Source organism: Peromyscus eremicus, chromosome 18, assembly GCF_949786415.1.
Source record: "Peromyscus eremicus chromosome 18, PerEre_H2_v1, whole genome shotgun sequence".
In the NCBI taxonomy this organism is placed as follows: domain Eukaryota; kingdom Metazoa; phylum Chordata; class Mammalia; order Rodentia; family Cricetidae; genus Peromyscus; species Peromyscus eremicus.
Window position 1 is genome coordinate 11,475,916 of NC_081434.1, and position 20,852 is coordinate 11,496,767.

The window sequence follows — 20,852 nt, forward strand, 5'->3', positions numbered from 1 at the left end:
ACTGACAAAAAGAAACCACAGAAGCCATTGATGATGGTGCACACCTCTCGTCTCAGCATCTACGCATGAGTATCTCTAAGTCCAGGCTGGCTGAGTCTGTACCCCCAGCACCCATATAAAAGCAGGGTGCAGCAAGGTGCCTGCAGTACAAGCACATGGAAGCAGGGAGAAAAGGATCCCTGGAGCTGGATAGCTGGCCAATCTCGGCAAATCAGTGAAGCTCCAGGTTCAGTGAGAGATCCTGTCTCCAAATGAAGATTTGAGGAAGGTATCCAGTGTTGACCTATGACCTCTACACACACATATACACACATGTGCTTGTGTAGTCACACTCACAGTTGCCCATATACACCAGAGAGACAGACAGAGAGAGAGAGAGAGAGAGAGAGAGAGAGAGAGAGAGAGAGAGAGAGAGAGAGATAAACTACATAATACAAGCGATCCTTAACTGAAGACTGTCAAAATAACAAATGAAAAGGAATGTTTAACCAGCATTTGCTGAACTCCTACAGTTTACACAAAGTGAATATTGTACCAGAGGAGGCAGCAGGAAGCCACATTTACTGGGAACTTTCACATGATGGCCGCCAGCAGCTGCAGTGGACCCCTTCGGCAGTGGGTACTGCCTGCTTTGCATGATTCAATCCCATCCCACCCTAGAACACAGCTTCGATTGTTGTGACTTACATTAGAAAGAAAGGACTACAAGTAAGTTCCTCGAGACGAGAAGAGTCTATATGCCAGCATGTACAATAACGAACGGCAAAGCCCGCCCACCCAGCCACTACTCTATACTACTTCCTTCCTTTGTTCAATTTATTTCTTCATTTACTTATTGCGGTGCTGGAGCAATCCCAGGGCCTCACAAATGGTAGGCCTGTCCTCTGCCACGGGGCTATACCATACTTCCAATTTATACCTGACCCTCTATTTAAAATACTGCTTTAAAGCCCTATATCTTAAAGCTTAATAATTAAAAAAAGAAACAGTTAAAAAAAAAACTGCCACAGGTCACAGGCCCACCATGACTACTTTAGAGCCTATAACCAGCATTGGCAACCCTTATAAAATGCCATTAACTTCTTATTTATGGCCCCAGCAATATGGCACATACACAAGCGTGAGATTTGGTCTCAGTTCTCAAGGAACGCAGTACGGAGGGGACATAGAAGCAACTCAGGGCAGGCAATGAATAGTAAGCACCAAATGAGCAGTGTAGTAGTAATTAAAGAAATTCAGAGACCACTGTGCCTTGAAGAAGGAGCAAGATTTAGAAAAGCAGATGAGTATCAAATAGACATGAGAGATTTCCCCCCCCTCTGGCTGACAAACGGTATTCATAAAGGAACACACAGGGCTGCCAGATGCCAGAAGGCAGCCGATAAACTAGAATACAGATTTTGACTCCGCCACATATTTCTATATGGCTTTGGATGATTAAGTTTTGGTTTCTTGTCTATATGATGGGCCATTAAAAGCTATCTACAGGACTTGGAGAAAATGGGGACTAGGAAGTAATTACTAGCCTCATGATAAAGTTCCAGGATTCCTCTGACTCTCAAGTACTGTTTGCGTATTAACTGTTTGAGTCAGGAACAGCCTAGAGTCTGCTGGGGCTTACACATGGCTTTTGAAGGTTCTCTTAATTTAAACTGCTCCCCCTGGCCCAGCCCCCCTCCCCCACCCAGCCGCCCCGGTGTTCCGAGGCCGGAACACGGGGGGGGGGGGGGGGGGGGGGGGGGGGGGGGGGGCCTCCTCACACATGGGATGCAAACGGTTTTCCTTGGAGCTACATGCCCGGCTCTTTAAATTGCTTATGAAATTTTCATGACAGAGTGTATTTCATGAAGTCGGTTTCTGCAGTGGTTTTCTGATGGCTCTCAGAATGTCATTTTCATTTTTATGGCTTTTCTCAGCTAAGGCTCGAGCAGAGGAAATTTTAGGTGTAATCTGTGCTTTATATCATAGACATTAGCAATGACAAGATTACGGAACCGTTAGATTTATTTAATGCGGTCTAGGCAGGTTTGTTGGTCAAACCCACAACGGCTGCAGGGGAGGTCAGACACAATCTGAAACATAACTGGAGACGAATAAGCAGTTATTACAGTTGTTACACAGAGGGGATCGTGCCAAGCTTCATTTTTCTTTCCTATGAGTACAGGGTTCCCCCCAAACAGAAATCTTAGAGGTACACAAAGTATCTAGGAGACTGCAAGTTCTGAGATGCCCTTACCCGGTCTCCTGACTAATTACTTGATTACGACAGAATTTATAAAACAATCATGTAGATTTTGGAATGCAATCTTTGACCAAGAAACTAACTGGGAACTTAAGACACGATTTTTTTTTTTTCACTTTTGCACCCAATAAGTGGTCTTAACTTTCTCAACCTCCAACTCTTGCTGTGGAGGGTAGTTGCAAAGGTGCAGAACCATATGTGTGTGTGTGTGCGTATGTGTGTGTGTGTGCATATGTGTGTGTGGATACACACACATATGTATACCCATATTCACATGCGTACATACACACTAAAAGAACAGCTAACAACACATTGCCTTTCAAGACTCACTTTTCAGTACTTCCATTTGTGAATGAAATAACATAATAATACAGGTTAAGGCTCCTGACAAGCTTGGTTGGAAGCTAAATAGTATGAGCCTTGTTTAGGCTGATAATCATTAACTGATAAGAAAAATAATACATTTAGGACTTTAATGTTCTTTCCCTTTTTTTAGAGTCAGGATCTTGCTATATAGCTCCGGAACTCAGTATCCTCCTGCCTCAGCCTGGAGCTCTGGCATGGGCCACATTTAGCTGAAAGTTCTTATTTTGAAATCTATTTAAATGAGCCAGGTGTAGTGACACATGTCTGTCATCCCAGCACTTGAGAGGCTAAAGCTAGTAAGGGGTACTGTGAGTTCAAGGCCAGCCTGAGCTACATAGCAAGACCTTGTCTCTAATAATAATAATAATAATAATAATAATAATAATAATAATAATCTATTCTCTTATACTTTCCTGTGCTTTGAGATGAAGCTAAAGTAAGTATAGATGTTAAAGTAAAATTTTAAGGAAGCAAAAAGCATAAAAGATTAGAAATAGTGTATCAGGTTCAACTCAGCAATGGCGGTAGGTGAGTACTCTGATAATTTACTCTTCCTGAAAGAGGAAAAACTAGCTTTAAGCTTCTGCTTGTCTGGGAGGCTGAGGCCTTGCTACTTTCTACCCCTTATCTCTGTAAGGCGGATGCTGTCATCCCTCGGTCACCTGGTAGATGAGAAAGGTCATCTCGTGGTTACAGAATTTACCCAGGACCACTCCGCTCACAAACCGTGGCACTGAACCGACTCTCACGTCTGCTCCCGTTCCACACTACTTTAGAAACAGAATGTGCCAGCAAATGTATCTTGAAAGCCCGTTATGTATGTGGTTAGCATCACGCCAGTGCCAACAGTGACAAAGTAAGAAATATGTATCCTGGTCCAGATGTTATATTTGACTGTCACACGCAGGCTCGGCTCCATAACGTTTGAGTCAGTACAAAATGAAAAATGAATATATAAATCTATGAATAAATAAATAGAAACTTTTCAATGTCAACATGGTAGCATTACAACATTCAAACAGCCATAGGCCCCTTTTAAAAACAAGGGCTACTTTCATGAGTTTCATGTCCATGACTTTGGCTCAGCACAGAGCTCAGCAGTGTTATAAAGCAACATAACAGACCAGCGGTAGTGATGCACGCCTTTAATCCCAGCACTCGGGAGGCAGAGACGGGTGGGTCTCTGTGAGTTCGAGGCCAGCCTGGGCTACAGAGTGAGTTTCAGGACAGCCAGAGCTACACAGAGAAACCCTGTCTCGAAACCCCCCCCCCCAAAACAAACCCCACAAAATCCAAAAATATCATTTTGTGACAGATAAAAATTACATGAAAGACACATTCTACAGTCAATGAGTAAAGTTTTGGGTTTTGTTTGTTTGTTTCTGTTGTTGCTGTTTTTTTGGTTTTTTTTTTTTAGATTTAGTTTATGTGTATGAATGTATATATGTACATTACATGCTTGCCTGCTGTCTGTGGAAGTGAGAAGAGGGCTTCCGACATGGAACTGAAGTTATAGATGTTTGTGAGCCACCAGGTAGATTCTGGGAATTGAACCTGGGTCCTCTACAAGAACAAAAAATCTCTTTTAAAGGCTGAACCATCTCTCCAGCCCCTATCCATGAGTAAAGCTGTATTGAAGTACAATTACATCCATTCTTTGTAGTTTCTTTTACATTAACTTGTGTGTGTGCGCGCGTGCGTGTGCGTGCGTGTGTGTGTGTGTGTGTGTGTGTGTGTGTGTGTTGTACTGTGAGTGTGGAGGTCAAACGGTAAATTGCAGGAATCAGTTCTCTCCTTCTACCATGTGGGGCCTGGGTCATCAAGTTTGACCACAAACACTTGTAAATAAGTAGTGAGTCATCTTGCTGGCCCTCTTTGCATTATTTATGGCTACTTTTGTGTTATTGTTGCAGAAATGGGTAGCCGCTCACTTCAGCAGCTACAACACAGACCCTCTGTTCCAAAGACTTAAATGTCTACTACCTGGTCCTTGGCAGAAAAAGTTTGCAAACCCCGTTTGGAGGGAAAGTCACTGCTGACAGAAGAAAAGCAGTACTGCATTATGGGATTCAAAAGAGAAAGAAACACACGTTTAGGTTGACATAGCAGGGGGAAAAAACATTATTTCTGAGAGAAAATAGATGGGCCTTGAGTAATGAGATGGGATGGGCAGGGGCATTCCAAACACTGGAAATCACCTCTACCCAGGAGAGGGGCGGGGAAAGTTACCCATCTGAACAAGATGAGAAGTCCATGAGAAGTTTTAAGTGAAAAGGGAAAGTGTGACATAACTTTGTTGTTTGTAGAGGAGAGGGATTGAAGGCTTCTTCAGGAAGGGAGTGACTTACTGAGTCTGCTTTAAGATCATTTATCTGGCAACAATGTGTAAAATGGGTCACAGTAGGCGGCTGGAAGTTACTAGGCTGCAAACATCCGTCCATGGGAGCCAAGTTGTGTCAACATAAACAAGCGTGGGCTTAGTTGAAACGGACCAGGGGAGCCTGGACGATCTTGTCATAACTTTGTTGTTTGTAGAGGAGAGGGATTGAAGGCTTCTTCAGGAAGGGAGTGACTTACTGAGTCTGCTTTAAGATCATTTATCTGGCAACAATGTGTAAAATGGGTCACAGTAGGCGGCTGGAAGTTACTAGGCTGCAAACATCCGTCCATGGGAGCCAAGTTGTGTCAACATAAACAAGCGTGGGCTTAGTTGAAACGGACCAGGGGAGCCTGGACGATCTTGTCCAACTGCTGCTAATCGATGCGCCAGCTGATGGATTATTATTCAAGAGAAGGCAGGGAAGGGTGACAGGCTGGAAGATGGTGGCCCAATCAGCCAAGGAAAAGGGGACAAAACTGGTTGGGTGACAATGGTAATGAGCTCAGCTTGCACACTGGGTTAGTGGAGTTGCCAGCGGAAGACATCCTGGTCTGGCAGGAAAATAGGGCAAGGGGTTCAAATTCAAACGTGAATCCAGGGCTACAAGATACAGAGCTCTGCTGTTCTCTACACACCAGTCCCAGCGTCAAACAGGTTGCACTGGCGATGATCAGCCGAATGAGACGACAGAAGCACTTTATCTTAAAGTAAACAATTCTACAAACAGTGGCTCCAACTGGCTTTCTGAATAAAAAGGAGAAAAAAAAGGCCAAATGTCAAAGAGTTTAAAAACAAACCAAAAAAAACCCAGTTTATTCAGTACTCTTGCTCAGAATTTCAGGCTTTCAGACTTGTTGAATTTTCATTCAATAATTGATAAGAGAGCAAAATCGAATTTGCAATTTATGCATTCATAATTGATGACAATTCCAATCGACTGCTCTGAAATTTGCCTTTGAAACTTCCATTAAAAAAATGTTCTGAGAAAATAACAATTATTGAAATAGGTGGTATGCTTACTTAAGTAATACACACGGTAGAACACCTAGGAAACACCGTTACTCAGGCATGAGAACCTCAGTTCGGTCCCCAGCAGTCACCGAAGAATCCAGAGTGGTGGCACATGCCTGTAATCCCAGCACTGGGGGCATGGAGCTGGGAGGATCCTGGGAGCTTCTTGGCCAGTCACTGGAGCCTAAATGAGGTTCAGTGAAAGATCCTGTCTCACAAAAATAAAATGTAAAGTGATAAAAGATTAACTGATGTTGACCTGTGGCTTCTCTGTGCCCACACAGGTGTGCATAAGCATACACACACACACACACACACACACACACACGCACACGCACGCGTTAATTATAATGTTTCTCCTTTTTGTTGTACTAAAGGGCTGAATACTACGCTCGCACACATGCTGGGCAAGCCCTGGACCATTGAGCTATATCCCTACCATTGAGCTATATCCCCACCTTTTTTTTTTTCTTCTTTACTTTTTATTTTGAGAGGCTCACAAAGCTCTCTAGGTTGGTTTTAACTTACTCTGTGGCCTCAGCCACCCTAGAAATTGCAATGAACCTCCTCCTGCTCAGCCTGCAGAAAAGTGAAGCTCTCACAGACCTGTGTCCTGAGGCCCAGTTACAACTCATTCATGCCCACTCACTTAACCCAGATTAATTTAGTTGTCACTTCTTCAGAGTGAAATTACGCTCTCCACTTCTCTTCCGGAGTTCATAAATTTCCAGAATGATTTGTACAGTGCCCAGCTAAATTGCCTACTATCCTCCGTGTTTTCTTCTCTAAGTCTTTTTTGCCCATCAAAACCTTTTCAGTAGCTTGCCTTGGTGGCTCATGCCTTTCATCCCAGCGCTCCAGAGGTAGAGGCATCTGTATCTCCATGAGTTCAAAGCCAACATGGTCTACATAGCAAGTTCAGGCCAGCCAGAACTATAATGAGGGGAGACCCCATTTCAAAAACAAAGAATAGAAACAAACTCTCCAAAACAAAGCTCCGATAGGGCTGGTTCTAATATTAAAGGTGGTGGTGTGAAAATATTCTAATGATCTAAGTCTATGTGAATTCTTGTGCTCTTTGGAACAGGGTATTTTTGGACAGTGCTTTCCGGAGGAGTCACATTATAGACTTCACACCTATGAGTAATCTATACTGTCCCAGGAGTGCACTGCCACGAACCACGCCTCTTAATTCTCATAAACAGTGTTCATTTAGGTACAGGGTCTAAGCATGCTTGGGAATCATCCATTTGTGAACTGCGTCTGGCAGGGTAATCTGGACAGCTCGCCCTGGTTAAGACACGGCAGGCTGAAATACTCGTCAAACCCAAAGCAAGGCCAATAGAAAAATGAAAAGCTGCCCTCGCCAGGGTCTTCCACTGCGCTCTGAGAGTGGGGACGGCTGCTCTCCGTTACTTCTCCAGCTACTTCCCCGCAGCACAAAGGACCACGCGAACACCCGACGGTCTGGAGGGGGGCGGGGGGCGTTGGCGACTGAATTCCAGTGTGCACTTGGGAGGGAGGCCCCGCGAAGGCTTCAGAGGGTTCCCCGTTATCCGCTGGGGCCGAGAGGGGAAGACGCTCCGTGGAGGCCGACTCCCGATTCTGTCGGACAGCCAGCAGGCGGGCGGAGGCGAAGCTGATCGGAGCACCCCGGGGCGCCGACAGCGAACGCGGGATGGAGAAGGACCACGGTTCCAGCTCAGCCGGCCGGCAAGAGGCCGGGCGAGGCCCTAGGCGAGGACGAGGCCCCGCCCCTCCGGCCAGGCCCCGCCCTTTACCCCGCCCCTTCCCGGGCTGCGCTCCTTGCGCGCCCCGCCCGCGGGCGGAAGCCAGAGCGAGGCTGAACGCCTGACGTCAAGGCGACACCGCCAAACCTCGCCCAGAGTCAGGCGTGGAAAGCAGCCTGAGCGGCGGCGGAGGCGGCGGCGGCGGCGGCAAAGACCGCCGTGGCGCCGGGAGCAGCGACCCGAAGGGAACGCGGAGCGACGGCGGCGACGGCGGGGACCCGGTGACAGCGCGAGAGGTTGGCGGAGCGGGCGGGCGGTCGCGTGTGTGTGCGTGGCTGGCTGGCTGGCTGGCTGCGAGGCTGGCGGGGGCAGGGGCGGGGGAGGACGGGCGCCGGCTGGAGGGGAGCGATGGGGTGCGGCGCGGGCCGGGCGGGGCAGCCGGGCGGTGTGTGTGCGTGCGTGTGTGTGTGCGTGTGCTTGTGTGTGTGTGTGTACGCCGGGGGGGAGCTCCCGCGGCGGCGATGGTGGCCCGGGCGCGCGGCAGGTGGCTGCGGGGGTCCCCCACCGCTACCCCACCCCACCGCGTCGCCCTCGGTTCCGCGGGCGCGCCGCCTCGGAGCGGCCCCGGGGAGGAAGCTCCAAGCCGCGGCGGCGGGGAGCAGGCGGCGCGCTTTGCGGAAGGGGTCAAATGTCTGAAATATGGCGGAGGAAGTGAGCGCCCGAGGAACCCCCACCCGCTCGATCGCCCGCCCGCTCGATCGCCCGCCCGAGGCCCCGCAGCCCTTCCCCGCCGCGCCCCGCTCGCCCCGCTCGCCCCGCCGCGGGGTGGGTGGAAGTTAGAGCGGAAACCAGAAAGTTGTCCTTTGCGGACACCTCGGGGGTTTGCTCCCAGCTCCCGGGGCCCGGCGGAGGAGCCTTGAGCGGGGTGGGGGGGAGAGAGGACCACTCCCCGGCGCCCCGCCGGATCGAGCCTGACAGCGAAAAAGTTTGCCCGGATCGGGGCTGGCTGGCTTCATTTGTTGCGGGAAGTGGCCGGAGGAAGGCGAACGGAGCGAGCCCCACCTAGTCTGGCAGCCGCCACCGAGCAGAAAGAGAGAGAGAGAGAGAAAAAAAAAATGTTAAAGGGGCCTTTCCCTTCGTCAGCAAGAGGAAATCTCCTTTTTCTCTTGCAGAGAGAAAAATCTAGGAAGTTTGTCCTCTTCTCTTTTTTTTTTTTCCCACCATCTCGGTATGTCTGATTCTGAAACTGACTTTATCAGCGCCATGAATTTTCTTTGAAACTGCTCCCAGGGAACTGAGCCCTCCGGATTTTCCTTGGGGTGGAGGGGAAAGATGCCTTTAGGGAGAAAGATCTTCCCCTTAGAGTTTGAGCGGATGGGCTTACTTTCCTTTTCGCTTGCCTCCTCCCACCCTCCAGTACTTTAGAAAGACATTTTTGGCCCTGTGACTCCTGACATGACAGGAATAGGAAATCACATTTTTACTGAGTTAAAAGTTGACATTACAGCGAAGGCTGGACTTTTAATATTTTTAAATTAATTGAGCCTCGTTTGAATGTTTGCTTTGCTGACAGTGTTTATTAACATATACCGAGTGCTTCTAACTTGTAAATTCATTTTTTTTTTTTGCAGTTTTCTTTTGTATAATTAGAACGTTGTTGAGACTTGCCTAAGAGGAATTTATCTTAGCAAGAAGTAACTTAATTGAATGGGGAAATTCTCTTCATTTAAAGCTCATCATTCTTAAAAGCTAACTTGGAATCTATGTATTAAGTCCTAATAGAGTCATGGGAGTTTTTAAGGGCTGGAAAGGGACTATTTAAATCATCTGGTCCCACCCTGTCGTTTTATGGAGGAGGAAACTGAGGCCTACAATAGATAAGATAACCAGTTACCTGAGTCTGTTGACTCGTAAGGCAGTGGTCTATCCATAAAAGAACCCGCAGGAAGAAATGTGACATTGCAGTGGTGAGTGACATCTTGCAAAGATTATTAGTCCAGTTACTCTCTCCTCTCCAAGGTAGAGTGCCTTGGTTAGCTAAATGGTGTGGAATAATCACTTGGGTAGTGTCATCTCCAGGTTTGGGTTAGAAGAAGTTAATACTCTGGGGAGGAAATAATTTTACTTAAAGACACAGAATCCCTAATGACAGTCTTGTTTGAGCTTATCCATACTTTTAATCTCTGTAGTACATTATATTCCCTTGTACTTTCTGGTTGACATTCACAGTAGTTGAATAACCTTATCTGTGGAAGCCACAAAGTAAATTGCTGAAGAATGTGTAGCTATTTGGGTTTTAATGACAGCTGAAGGGCCCAGTGCTAAGCCAACTTAATTTTTAGTCTATGGTCCGGAGCACAGAAATGATGGCTGCGTCTTTCCCCTTTTTCTGTCCAACTTATCCTTCTTCCTTTCCGTGGCTTGTATCACTTCCGAACTTCTGTGACTGTTGTGCATTTTTATCTAGTCCACTCAATTGTGAAGGCCAAGGACGGAATCTGTTTCTTTTGTATGCCTCAGATGACCAGCATGTTGCTGTTTACATAGATTCTCGGTGGAAGTTAAGTGGAATTAAATGAAAACACCACGAGGATAGGAATTCTGTTGTATTCTTAATCCTAGCATTTTTACCTGGGCCCTAGTGATGTTTGGGGCTTAAATTTAGAGATTAATGGAAAATCCAAAGAGACCAAAGAGAACAGTGTAACTTTTCAAAAAAAATTACTTTTGTATTTCTTTGGTCTCTCTCACTCTGTACAAATTGATCATCATTTTATCATTGGTCATTTATAATGATTCCAGTATTTTCTTTTGACCTATAGAAAGAAAGTGAGTCCTCCCACCAAAGAGCCTGTAAGGGCTGTCAGGTTGTTGGAGTGTGTGTGTGTGTGTGTGTGTGTGTGTGTGTGTGTGTGTGTGTGTGTTTTAAAATGGTGCCGAGCACGGTATTTTTGCAACTATAATCCCAGCAGTTAAGAGATTGAGGCAGGAAGATTGCCATAAATTAAAGACTAGCCTGCACTAATGAAACCCTGTGTATAAGTAAATACATAAATAACTTGATCTACGTTTATGAAGATCTTTGGAAGACTTATGCCTGTGCCAAGGTTGATTACATGTAACTGGCTGTACATGCTGTTTTAAGTGTAAAGTCTAAGATTGGACTCATGTTCAGCTTCCTTTGCTTTTTGTTAAAGTACTTGATAAATAGTTCTTGAATGAAATTAACCTGTAAAATTAGATCTGAGAGAACTTAGCTGATTTTACCTCTCCCACCCCCAAAGTGTAGTTCATATTTGGCATTTTATTATTGAATGTCAGGGAGGTCTTAGTGATTTACATGTGTCGTTCCCAGGAAATAAATTTTAAGGGGTAGATAGATGTTGATCTACAGTGTTTAGATTTGAACTGCTATTACGTTCATTTAGTGTTTATGCTCTAAGTAGTCAAAGGCTATTTCTCTAGAGCAATGATGTCATATCGTCACTGTAGAGTCCATAAAAATTCATCTTTCTGACTGGGGATGTGGCTCAGTGGTAAGTGTTTGCCTCTCATTTCCAAGTTGCTGGATCCAATCCCTCACTGAAAAAAAAATAATTACTCTTCAGCTGTCTAAGGCTTTTTAAAGTTGTAACTAAATATACTTTGTGTATTTGGGTTTGGTTTAGTTCTTATGTGAAGGGTATGTATTGTTTTGTTTCTATATTTGTTTTTTGTTTTTTTCTCATTTTTGTGGACCCCTTAGTCACATAGATTAGGCCAAAGCTTGTACTGTTTTGTCTTTCCAAACTGAACTCTCTTGAACAAGAACAATGTCTTAAGCGATGGCTTGATGCACTGTAACACTAGACAAAATTTTTATTCCGCTGTGTGTAAGCGGCATTGTGCTCTCTCTTGTACTGAAAGCTAATCTTTTCAGTGCTTGTAGATGTTTTGCAGGAGTGTTGAAAGGTTCTGATTACCAGTTGAGGACTGAAGTCTTGAAATTAGTTCTTTAGAAATCTCAAGGATACAGTGGAAACAGTAGCTACAAAGAATAGAATGAAGGGCTGGAGATGGCTCAGGGGTTAAGAGTGCTCGCTGCTTTTGCAGAGGACCCGAATTCGATTCCCAAGCACCTATGGGGGGGGGGCTCTAGCCACCTTCCTTCTGGCCTCAGATGCCCACATGCAGGTGCATTCACACACATATACTCAGGTACACATACCTAAGAAAAAGAGATTAGAAGGAACTGAGCCATTTAGAGTAAAAGTTAGAAGGAACTGAGCCATTTAGAGTAAAAGTTTGACTTGCTTTATAATCTGTTGTTGTTTGTTTGAACCTACTTGACTGGATTCGAAGATCAATCCCTTTAGCAATAGAGTTTCTGTTTTGTAAAAAGTTAATCGGAAATTTTTTGCCACGTGAAAGTAGTACAATTTTAAAATTCATGAAGACGAAGAATGTTACTTATTTTCCCCACACTTCATAAACACTGCTGTGCTTACTCCTAATGTTCAAATTGAGGGTACACAGCAGTTGATTACATTTCCAGAGAGCCCTAAAACTTACAAAGAAAGAAATAAACTTTAGGGGTGTAAGGTTTTAAAATTACATTTAAATTGTCTAAAAATATTTGCAACAGGAATTACAAAATTTCCATCTTGTTTTTATTATACAGAGGGATAATATTAAAGTTGGTTACATTCGAGATACCTGAATAGTAGAAACACTCATTTCTAGATTAAGAGTATCATTCTCTAACTACAGCATGAGTTTGAGTTTTTACATATTGAACTGGTTCCTAAGGCTTCTGATTGTTAAATACTGTTTCATGTCTTTATAGTTGTGCTGCTTTATAGCAGTGAAACTATTCTGTCTAAACTAGGTCGGGACTTGAGGAGGTAACTTGCTAGGTGAACTATTCCAAGGGTTGGGGATTGCAGATAGATAAAGCCTATTGGAGATATTAGGGGAAGAGGGCCTGTTACAAGCAGCACAGAGTGAAAGCAGTTTGAAGTTCAAGATCTAAAATTTATCTCAGCAACTAGACGTTTATAAAATGTCGTGTCTCCCCCCCCCCCCCCCAGCTGTGTGTGGTGGTCTGTACCTGTAATCCCAGCATTTGAGGAGGTACAAGAAGAGCAATCCTTCTGTCTGCCTTTGCTACACAGCAAGTGCCAGTCCAGCCTGGGCTACTGGAGACTGTCTCTCTCTCTGTTCATGTCTTCCTTTACTTAAACCATAACTATTTTGAAAATGAAAAGGGAATTGATTGCCTCACTGGTGGGCTGTGTCTACCTCCTGTGGTTTTCCTCTTTGCCTTGTGTGATCAGAAAAAAGAGGAAAGCAGTGTTCTGTCTGCTTAGTAGAGTGTCACGTGGACTTGGGGAGAGGCAGGAAGTGGTAGCTACAGGTGGGCTCCAATCGCCTGTCTTCTGAAGTTTTCCTCACGTTAGAGTGTTTTTCATAGACGTCATCATAGGTGTTTGCATGTGCAGGACTCAAACCTAGGGCTTTGCATGTGTTAGACAAAGGACTACAGAGCTCCAGCCCCAGCCCCTCAGAGTCAGTCTGTAGTAAATCTAAGTTAATGAAACTAGAGGTTTCAGTTAAAAAAAAAAAAAAAAAAAAATGTTATAAGTACGAACCACTTTCATTCAATTAGTAATTTGAGACAGCAGATAGCCTGTATACTCCATACACTTCATCACACTGTGTTTTAAATTATGGTGGTCATGCATGCTAATAGGAGATTATACTAATGTGTTACAGATATAACCGTCTGTGATTTTTAGGTAATGAATTGACTTCTCAGTAATGCAACTTCCGGCATCTCTGTGGAAACCTTAAATTTTATACTGTACAGATAAAAAGGGATCAGGACAAGATATCTGTGTATTATTATTAGTCTTCACACTCAGAATTTCTCTAATTTGGAAATACAGCACAACATTTGTATGGCTAAGATTGGCTGGGTTTTCAAATGTTCAGCTCTACAGTTTTTAAAATACAGTAGAGAGGGTAAGAAGAGCATGAGTGTCTAATCTCTGCACTGCTCTGGTGCCTTGGGGAAGCATGGCCTTTCCTCTCTGAGGCTTTCCCTGGGCAAGATGACGAGTAGGTGATGCACTTGAGGATTAAGTAAGGTCTCATTTGTAGACTTTTTTTTTAAGATTTATTTATTGTGTATACAGTGTTCTGTCTGCATGTATGCCTACACACCAGAAGAGGGCACCAGATCTCATTATAGATGGTTGGAAGCCACCATGAGGTTGCTGGGAATTGAACTCAAGACCTCTGGAAGAGCAGCCAGTATGCTTAACCTCTGAGCCATCTCTCCAGCCCTCATTTGTAGACGTTTTACAAATCGTAGGACATACTCATGTAATACTCGTTCTTTAGAGTGCCTGTTCTCTAGCATTATCTTAAATAAAAAGACATGAATGAATGAACAGTGGCTTGTGAGTTGTTGTTTTGGAGCTGTTGTTTTGCTTTTGAGAAAAGGTCTTACTGTATTACCCATTCGGCTCCTCCTGCTTCAGCTTTGAAAGGACTGAGATGCCATGTGCATCCCCAAACTTGAGGAGTTTTAAATAGGAATTGTTTTGCTCAGTGATTATCAGAGTATGATCCGGCAGATCTTGTAGATGTGTATGGGGAGTCTGCGAGAACAAAGCTATTTATTATATTAATAATGCAAGGATGTCCTTTGCCCTTTCTACTATATTGACATCTGTTTCCATGGTGCAAGACCAGTGGCAAGTGCACGCAGCTTGTGACACCTTGGAAGGAATTGGACTAGAGCTCTGGTGTGTTCTTCACTGCTCTGACTCTGTTTAAAGGAAAGAAAAAAGTTCCAACTAAATGTCTTGAGGTTTTAGGAGTGAATTGATTCTCTCCCTGTGTACAGGTCTTTTTAATAGGACAATAGGAGAATGCTTGAAACATGTTGGCTTCCCACTGAAGCATAGTGATTTCTCCAAGAAAAGTAGTCAAGGCTCAGGGGCTGAGCCAGTCGCTTGTCTTTGGATTTTCTTTTACTCTGTGGGTGTTTTGCCCACATGTTTGTGTGTGCGATGCCCTCAGACGTCAGAAGAGGAGTCGAATCCTCTCTAACTGGAGTTGTAGTTGGTTGGTTGTGAGCCAAGCCGCCACCTGGGTGTTGGGAATTGAACATAGGTCCTCGATAAGAGCAGCAAGTGCTTTTAACTGCTGAGCCTCCTCTTCTATTCCCTGAACCACTCACTTTTTAAAGGAAAAATTTGGCTTGAAAGAAAGCCTGGTAACCTGGGCATTGGTGGCTCATGCCTTTTTTTGTTTGTTTTTTTCGAGACAGGGTTTCTCTGTGTAGCTTTGCGCCTTTCCTGGAACTCACTCTGTAGCCCAGGCTGGTCTTGAACTCACAGAAATCCACCTTTCTCTGCCTCCCAAGTGCAGGCAGGTAGATCTTTGAGTTCGAGGCTAGCTTGGTCTATAGAGTAAGCTCCAGGACAGCTAGAACTGTTACACAGAGGAAAAAAAAACACATGTCTCAAAACACAAACAGAAAAGAAAAGAAAGGAATGCTTGATAAATATTCAAAGTCAGAGTTGAATATTAAGCTTTTTAAAAAAATGTTTATTTGTTTTATATGTGTGAGTGTCTACATGTCTGTGCACCACATGCGTGCAGTGCCCATGGAGGCCAGAAGAGGGCATTGGATCCCCTGGGACTGAAATCACAAATCAGTTGTGAGCTGCTGTCTGGGTGCTGAGAATTGAATCCCAGTTCTCTGCAAGGGCAACAGTGCTCTTAACTGCTAATTCCAGCCCCCTGACATATTGTTAAAAACAACAAGGCTGCTTGTTGTCCTAAGGAAAACTGTAACAGTATCATATCTGAATGACTGTAAATAGCTCTTAAGCAAACATTAGAATTTTGGAAAGCTTTTCTCAGCACTGGGCCCTTGATACTTGATAGCCTTTTAGTACTGAGGGGAACATGTTTCTGTGAAAGTGAGGAACATTTGAAAGAAGTGTATAATGGAATGAGCTATTACTTGAAAATTTGTGTGACTATAAGCCAGTATTTTATTTTATTTTTTTTTCTTTCTTTTTTTTTGTTTTTGTTTTTCAAGACAGGGTTTCTCTGTGTAGCTTTGCGCCTTTCCTGGAACTCGCTTTGGAGACCAGGCTGGTCTCGAACTCACAGAGATCCGCCTGGCTCTGCCTCCCAAGTGCTGGGATTAAAGGCGTGCGCCACCACCGCCCGGCTAAGCCAGTATTTTCAAAGTGACCAGCACAAGATACTATAAGAAGCCTTGAGTGCTGTGGCCTTGTTTCCGAATCCTTACTAATACAGAATTGGGTTAGATGGAGTTCTTTGTGGTCTTATTTAGGCAGCCCATCACCTTTACTCACATACATTTAGATAGTTACTTGGCATGTCTATATTACCTTTTTAAAAATGCTGTTTCTTTTCCCTGTTTACTTGGGAACGATTGTGGCAATCTTGTTAAACAGTAAAACACTTTAGATTTTTAGAGTAACCTAGGTCTAGCTCCATTAGTTTCAGACTGTGGAAGCAGGTAGGAAGGTAGGTGAGTAGGTTGTGGGTGCACTGTGCACCAGTCATCTTAACTTACATTTTAGACCCCAGGATTTCCAGGGTCTTCAACTCTCACCTTCGAGAGGAAGGAGAGAGGATGTCCCTGCTTTGTAGTCAGCTCACTACTAACTAGCAACACAGAAAAAGGCCCTGACCTATGACCTCCTGCAGTCTATTTCAACTACAAAGGAACAGACTTGCCGGTTCTACAATACTGTCATAGAAAGCAAGACCTAAAAAAATTGGTTAATAAGGCCAGCAAGATGGTTCAGCGATTAAAGGCACCTTCCACCAAGCCTGCTGACCGACTGAGAGCCCATGTGGTGGGAGGAGAGAACTGACTCCATAAGTTGTCCTCTGACCTTTGCGCGCGCGCACACACACACAATTTAGGATTTAGTAAAAGGTGCTCAGCTGATAAGATCGGGTATTGTTCTTGTAGAGGACCTGGGTGTGTTCAGCTCCTTGCAGCTGTCTGTAACTCCAGCTTCAGAGGCCTGATGGTTTGGCCTCTTCCTCAGGCACAAGCACTCCCGTGCAATACTTACCCACCACGGATATTAAAATTGAAAAACAAATTGGTTAAAAAACCAGCCTTGTTTTCTTCCACTGAAACCTTTAGTAAAAGGCTGATTTACATGATCTGAACAGAATTCAGGCTATTGGACAGCACTCTGAAGGACAGAGTTAACACCAGGGCCCGGGTTGGCGTGGTTTAGAGAAGGACTAGATGCACAGTGCCCACTTGAGGGATTAGGTACCGAGGACTGCTGCCTGCAGGAGCTAATCCCAGTGGGGGGGAAAGTTGAAGAGGAGCCTCCGTGCTTCTTGTATTAAGTAATTAACTGCTCAGCTGGTCCACCGGTTCTGAATTAGGGAACATACTGAGATCGGATTTTATGTCCAGGACATCCAAAGTCATCACAGGTTGCCACTAAAAAACTAAGTGCAATTTCTTCCATTTTTAGCTAGCTTTTATACATTTGTGCCCCCCCCCATGAGCTGTATCACTTGAATCATAGGCTTTCCTGGCCTTTGGGGGGGGGGGGCCTTGGTGTGGGGGTTTTGTGTGTGTGTGTGATTTGCTTTGTTTGTTTTTGAGGTTTTGAGACTTCCCTGTGTAGCAGAGACTGGCCTTAAACTGAAAATCCTCCTGCTTTTAAAGGTGTGTACCACCATGGCAGGCCTTTTGTAAGCTGACAAAAAAGAATTGATACCATTTCTCTGGGGTGTGAAATTACTGTTCGTTGGTTGTTTTGTTCTGCGATGTGAGTTAGAGCCTTTACTGACCTTGAATTTGTGGCTGCCCTGCCTCAGCCTCCTGAGTGCTGAGGGTACAGGTGTGTGTGTCACCAGGACCTGCTTGTGTCGTTTAGAAGAACGTGATGGTTGATAATGGCCATGAAGGGGGGAAGAGCGGGATGTGGAAAGACGGGAGGATGGATGAAGAGGGTGCTGAGGAGGTTCTGGTTTGAATGAACGGGACTGCGGCCACCAGTCTTCACTGCTTGGTTCAGCAGAAATGGTAGAGCTGCCTTGGCTCCCTCTGGGAGCCTGTGCAAAGAATACTGCAGCATTCTCTGCCTCGGAGCTGACAGTGCCTTTGCTCCCAACAGAACCTGCTGTACATTAAACACCCAGGCATCCACATTAGACATCATTTCACTGTTCTTCACGTTTTAGCTGATTCCTGGGAGTATAAGATAAATCAGAGAAATTAGATACCTACCGTTTTTGTTTCTTACGACCAGGTCTCACTGTGAAGCCAGAGCCCAGGCTGATCTCCAAGTTGTCGTCTCCTGCCTCTGAGCACGCCCCCCCCCAGGCCCCAGCCCCACCCCTGGTGCTGGCATTAGGGGAGTGCTGTGTTTTGGATAGTTGAGAACCTTTGATTCTGTCTTTTGTTTGTTTTTATTGTTACAGTTTGGGTTTTGGTTGATTTCCTGTTTTGGTTTGAGATAGGGCCTTATTCTACCGCCCAGACTAGTCTAGAATGTACTGTGTAGCCCAGGCTACCCTTCAACTTGAGGCATTTTTCCTGCCATGCACAGTCCTGGACTTGGTTACTTGTGGTTTATTGACATTGATTTGTCTTAGGTTTAGTTCTCTCTGGCACTGCCTGTGATTGGTGTTCACCTCTTTAGGAGCTTATCTTCCTGTGAGAAGTTGGACTGAATAGCTGAGGCCTTTTTGGGGCTCTCAAAGGGTTTAATAATACCTTCCTAATGTCGACCAGATCTAATCTTTTTGTTTTAATATTTATACGTGTGTGCCTGGGTGTATGTGTGTGAACCGTGTGTGTGCAGGTGCCAAGGGTGTCAGAAGAGGTGGGCAGAGCCCCTTGAGCGGAATTACGGGCAGTTGTGAGCCCCCAATGTAGGTGTTGGAACTTGGGTTCTCTGCATGGCTTTTAACTGCTGAGCCATCTCTCCAGCCCTCTACTTTAAAAACTTTTAATTTGAAAAAAAATGTTTACAAAGAATTTGATGGTTTGTCTTTATTGAGGACCGTCATAAGCTACTTCTTGCACTCTGTTTTGAAAGTGTTATGTCTGATTGTTCAACTGTGTTTTTGTTCCCGAGACAGGATCTCATGTAACCTTGGGTGGTCTGGAGCTCACTATGTAGACCAGGCTAGCCTCGAACTCACAGAGTTCCTCCTCGGAGCTCTAGGATTAAAAGTGCACACTACCACGCCAACTTTTTATTTAGGGTGTGTCTCTTGAGAACTGGTCCATCTGGCTACATGTTATTGAGAGCTAATTGTTCATGGCTTTTGCATGTTAGAATTGAATTAAATAATTTTACACAACAGGTTTTAGCAAAAATAGGAGGTTAATCACAAAAATGTAAGTAAATACCCAGTTAGTAATACAAGTGTTTTTGGAGCCAGAATTGACAGCTCTTAGCTGTTATAGTTAGAGAAGATGGTAAAAATGAAGTGGAATTTGTGCACAGTGTAATAAGATGAGTAATAGTGAGCAACAATAGAGAGTTCTTCGACAGGCTAGTAGGTGTTTGTAAAATAGATTGTAGGGTCCAGCAAGACAACCTGACTCCTGCAAGTTGTCCTCCAACTTCCACACACAGACACAGTAGTACAAAACAAATAAACTGGGCAGACGCTGCCTTGCTCTAGTAGAGGTCTGTGAAATGGATTGTAGGCCGATACTAGCCCTTCCCCTATAGCCCTTGGTGATAGGTGTCTTCTGTTGAGATTTGGGGGGGGAGGATTCTTTTCTAGTGCAGAGAGAAGGTAAAGTGCTGTTTGTATGGAACATGAGCAGTCACACATCATCAGTGTTGAGGTCCAGAGTGAGCACTTTATAAGAGACCAGGTGAGAAGACCCGCTATTCGTCAGATTGTTTAGAAATAGAAAGTTTCTCTGAAGAAGATATTAGGAGATGGAAATGGTACTTTCAAGCAACTTAAAACAGAGTACTGGAAACTCCGAGGCTGGTAGAAGTCAGCATTGGGTATCTTCCTCAGTCCCTGTCCACTGTAATTTTTCAGGAAGAGGCTTCAGAGATGCTCCTGTCTCAGGAAGGACCCATATGGTGGATGGAGTGGTTCTCTGACCCCCACATGCAAATCTTGCTGCCTGTGCTCTTGAGGTACACATATGCATGCGCACACACACAGAGTGAATGTAGTGAAAGAATTTTTCTTAAATCCCTGATGTGGAGCTAGAGAAGTGACTTGGCCACTGAGAGCACTTGTTGCTCTTGTTAGAGGACCCAAATTCAGTTCCCAGCACCCCCGTGGTAGTTCACAGCCATTGGTGACTAACTCCAGGACATCTGACACCCTTTCCTGACACCCTCGGGCACCAGCTGGTGCAGTACATTATGAAGGCAAACACTTGTGACCATAAAGTAAGTAAATCTAAAAGATTTTAGTTTTTCAATCCCGAGTGGAACCGCCTGGTGTAGTGACAGAAGAGCTGTGTAGTGACAACTTTGAAACTCAGCGTTGTTAACAGGAAGTGTCTGCCCACTTTTCCTGTTTCCTCAGTGTGGTCTACTGATTGTAACGGACTAATAACATCCAGGCTTTTCACTTGGTAGATACACTGTTAAAAATATGCTAACATGTATGCATGTGATTTGGGGGATAATAGTAGTTTATCTCAAATTTAGCGGGAGATGAACGTTTTAAAGATGCCTTTTAAAAGATTCGTCTCTTTTTATGTTATGTCTGAGTGTTTGCTGGCCTGTACGTATGTGCACAGTGTAACGTGCCTGGTCCCCTCAGGCCAGAGGAGGGAAACAGATCCTCTGGAAAGGTAGTTAGAGATGGTTGTGAGTCACCATGTGGGTGCAGGTACCTGAACCCGGTCTTCTGTACTGAGCTGGCTCTCCATCCCCCAAACTGCATTTTGTTAACCTAGTAATTATGCCAGTGAGTAAGCAGGAATTGTGTATGGCAGTGGAAGGGAAACATTCTTTATGGCTCCCAGTGACATATGACACCCCCTTTATTTTTCTAAGTGTCCTTTCCTAATTATCAAAGGCATCTTTGAGTAAACTGAGAAGTATAAAATAACTGTTAAATT

General features: G+C 44.7%; 1 protein-coding gene across 1 annotated transcript in view; it reads left to right on the forward strand.

Moving 5' to 3' along the window:
• Nucleotides 1-17,682: 17,682 nt before the first annotated feature.
• Rap1b (RAP1B, member of RAS oncogene family) overlaps nucleotides 17,683-20,852 on the forward strand; it is an 11,051-nt gene continuing 7,881 nt past the window's right edge. The window contains exon 1 of the mRNA XM_059245794.1: nucleotides 17,683-17,766. Within this exon, the coding sequence (XP_059101777.1) occupies nucleotides 17,683-17,766 (84 nt within the window). The remainder of the gene's footprint in view (nucleotides 17,767-20,852) is intronic.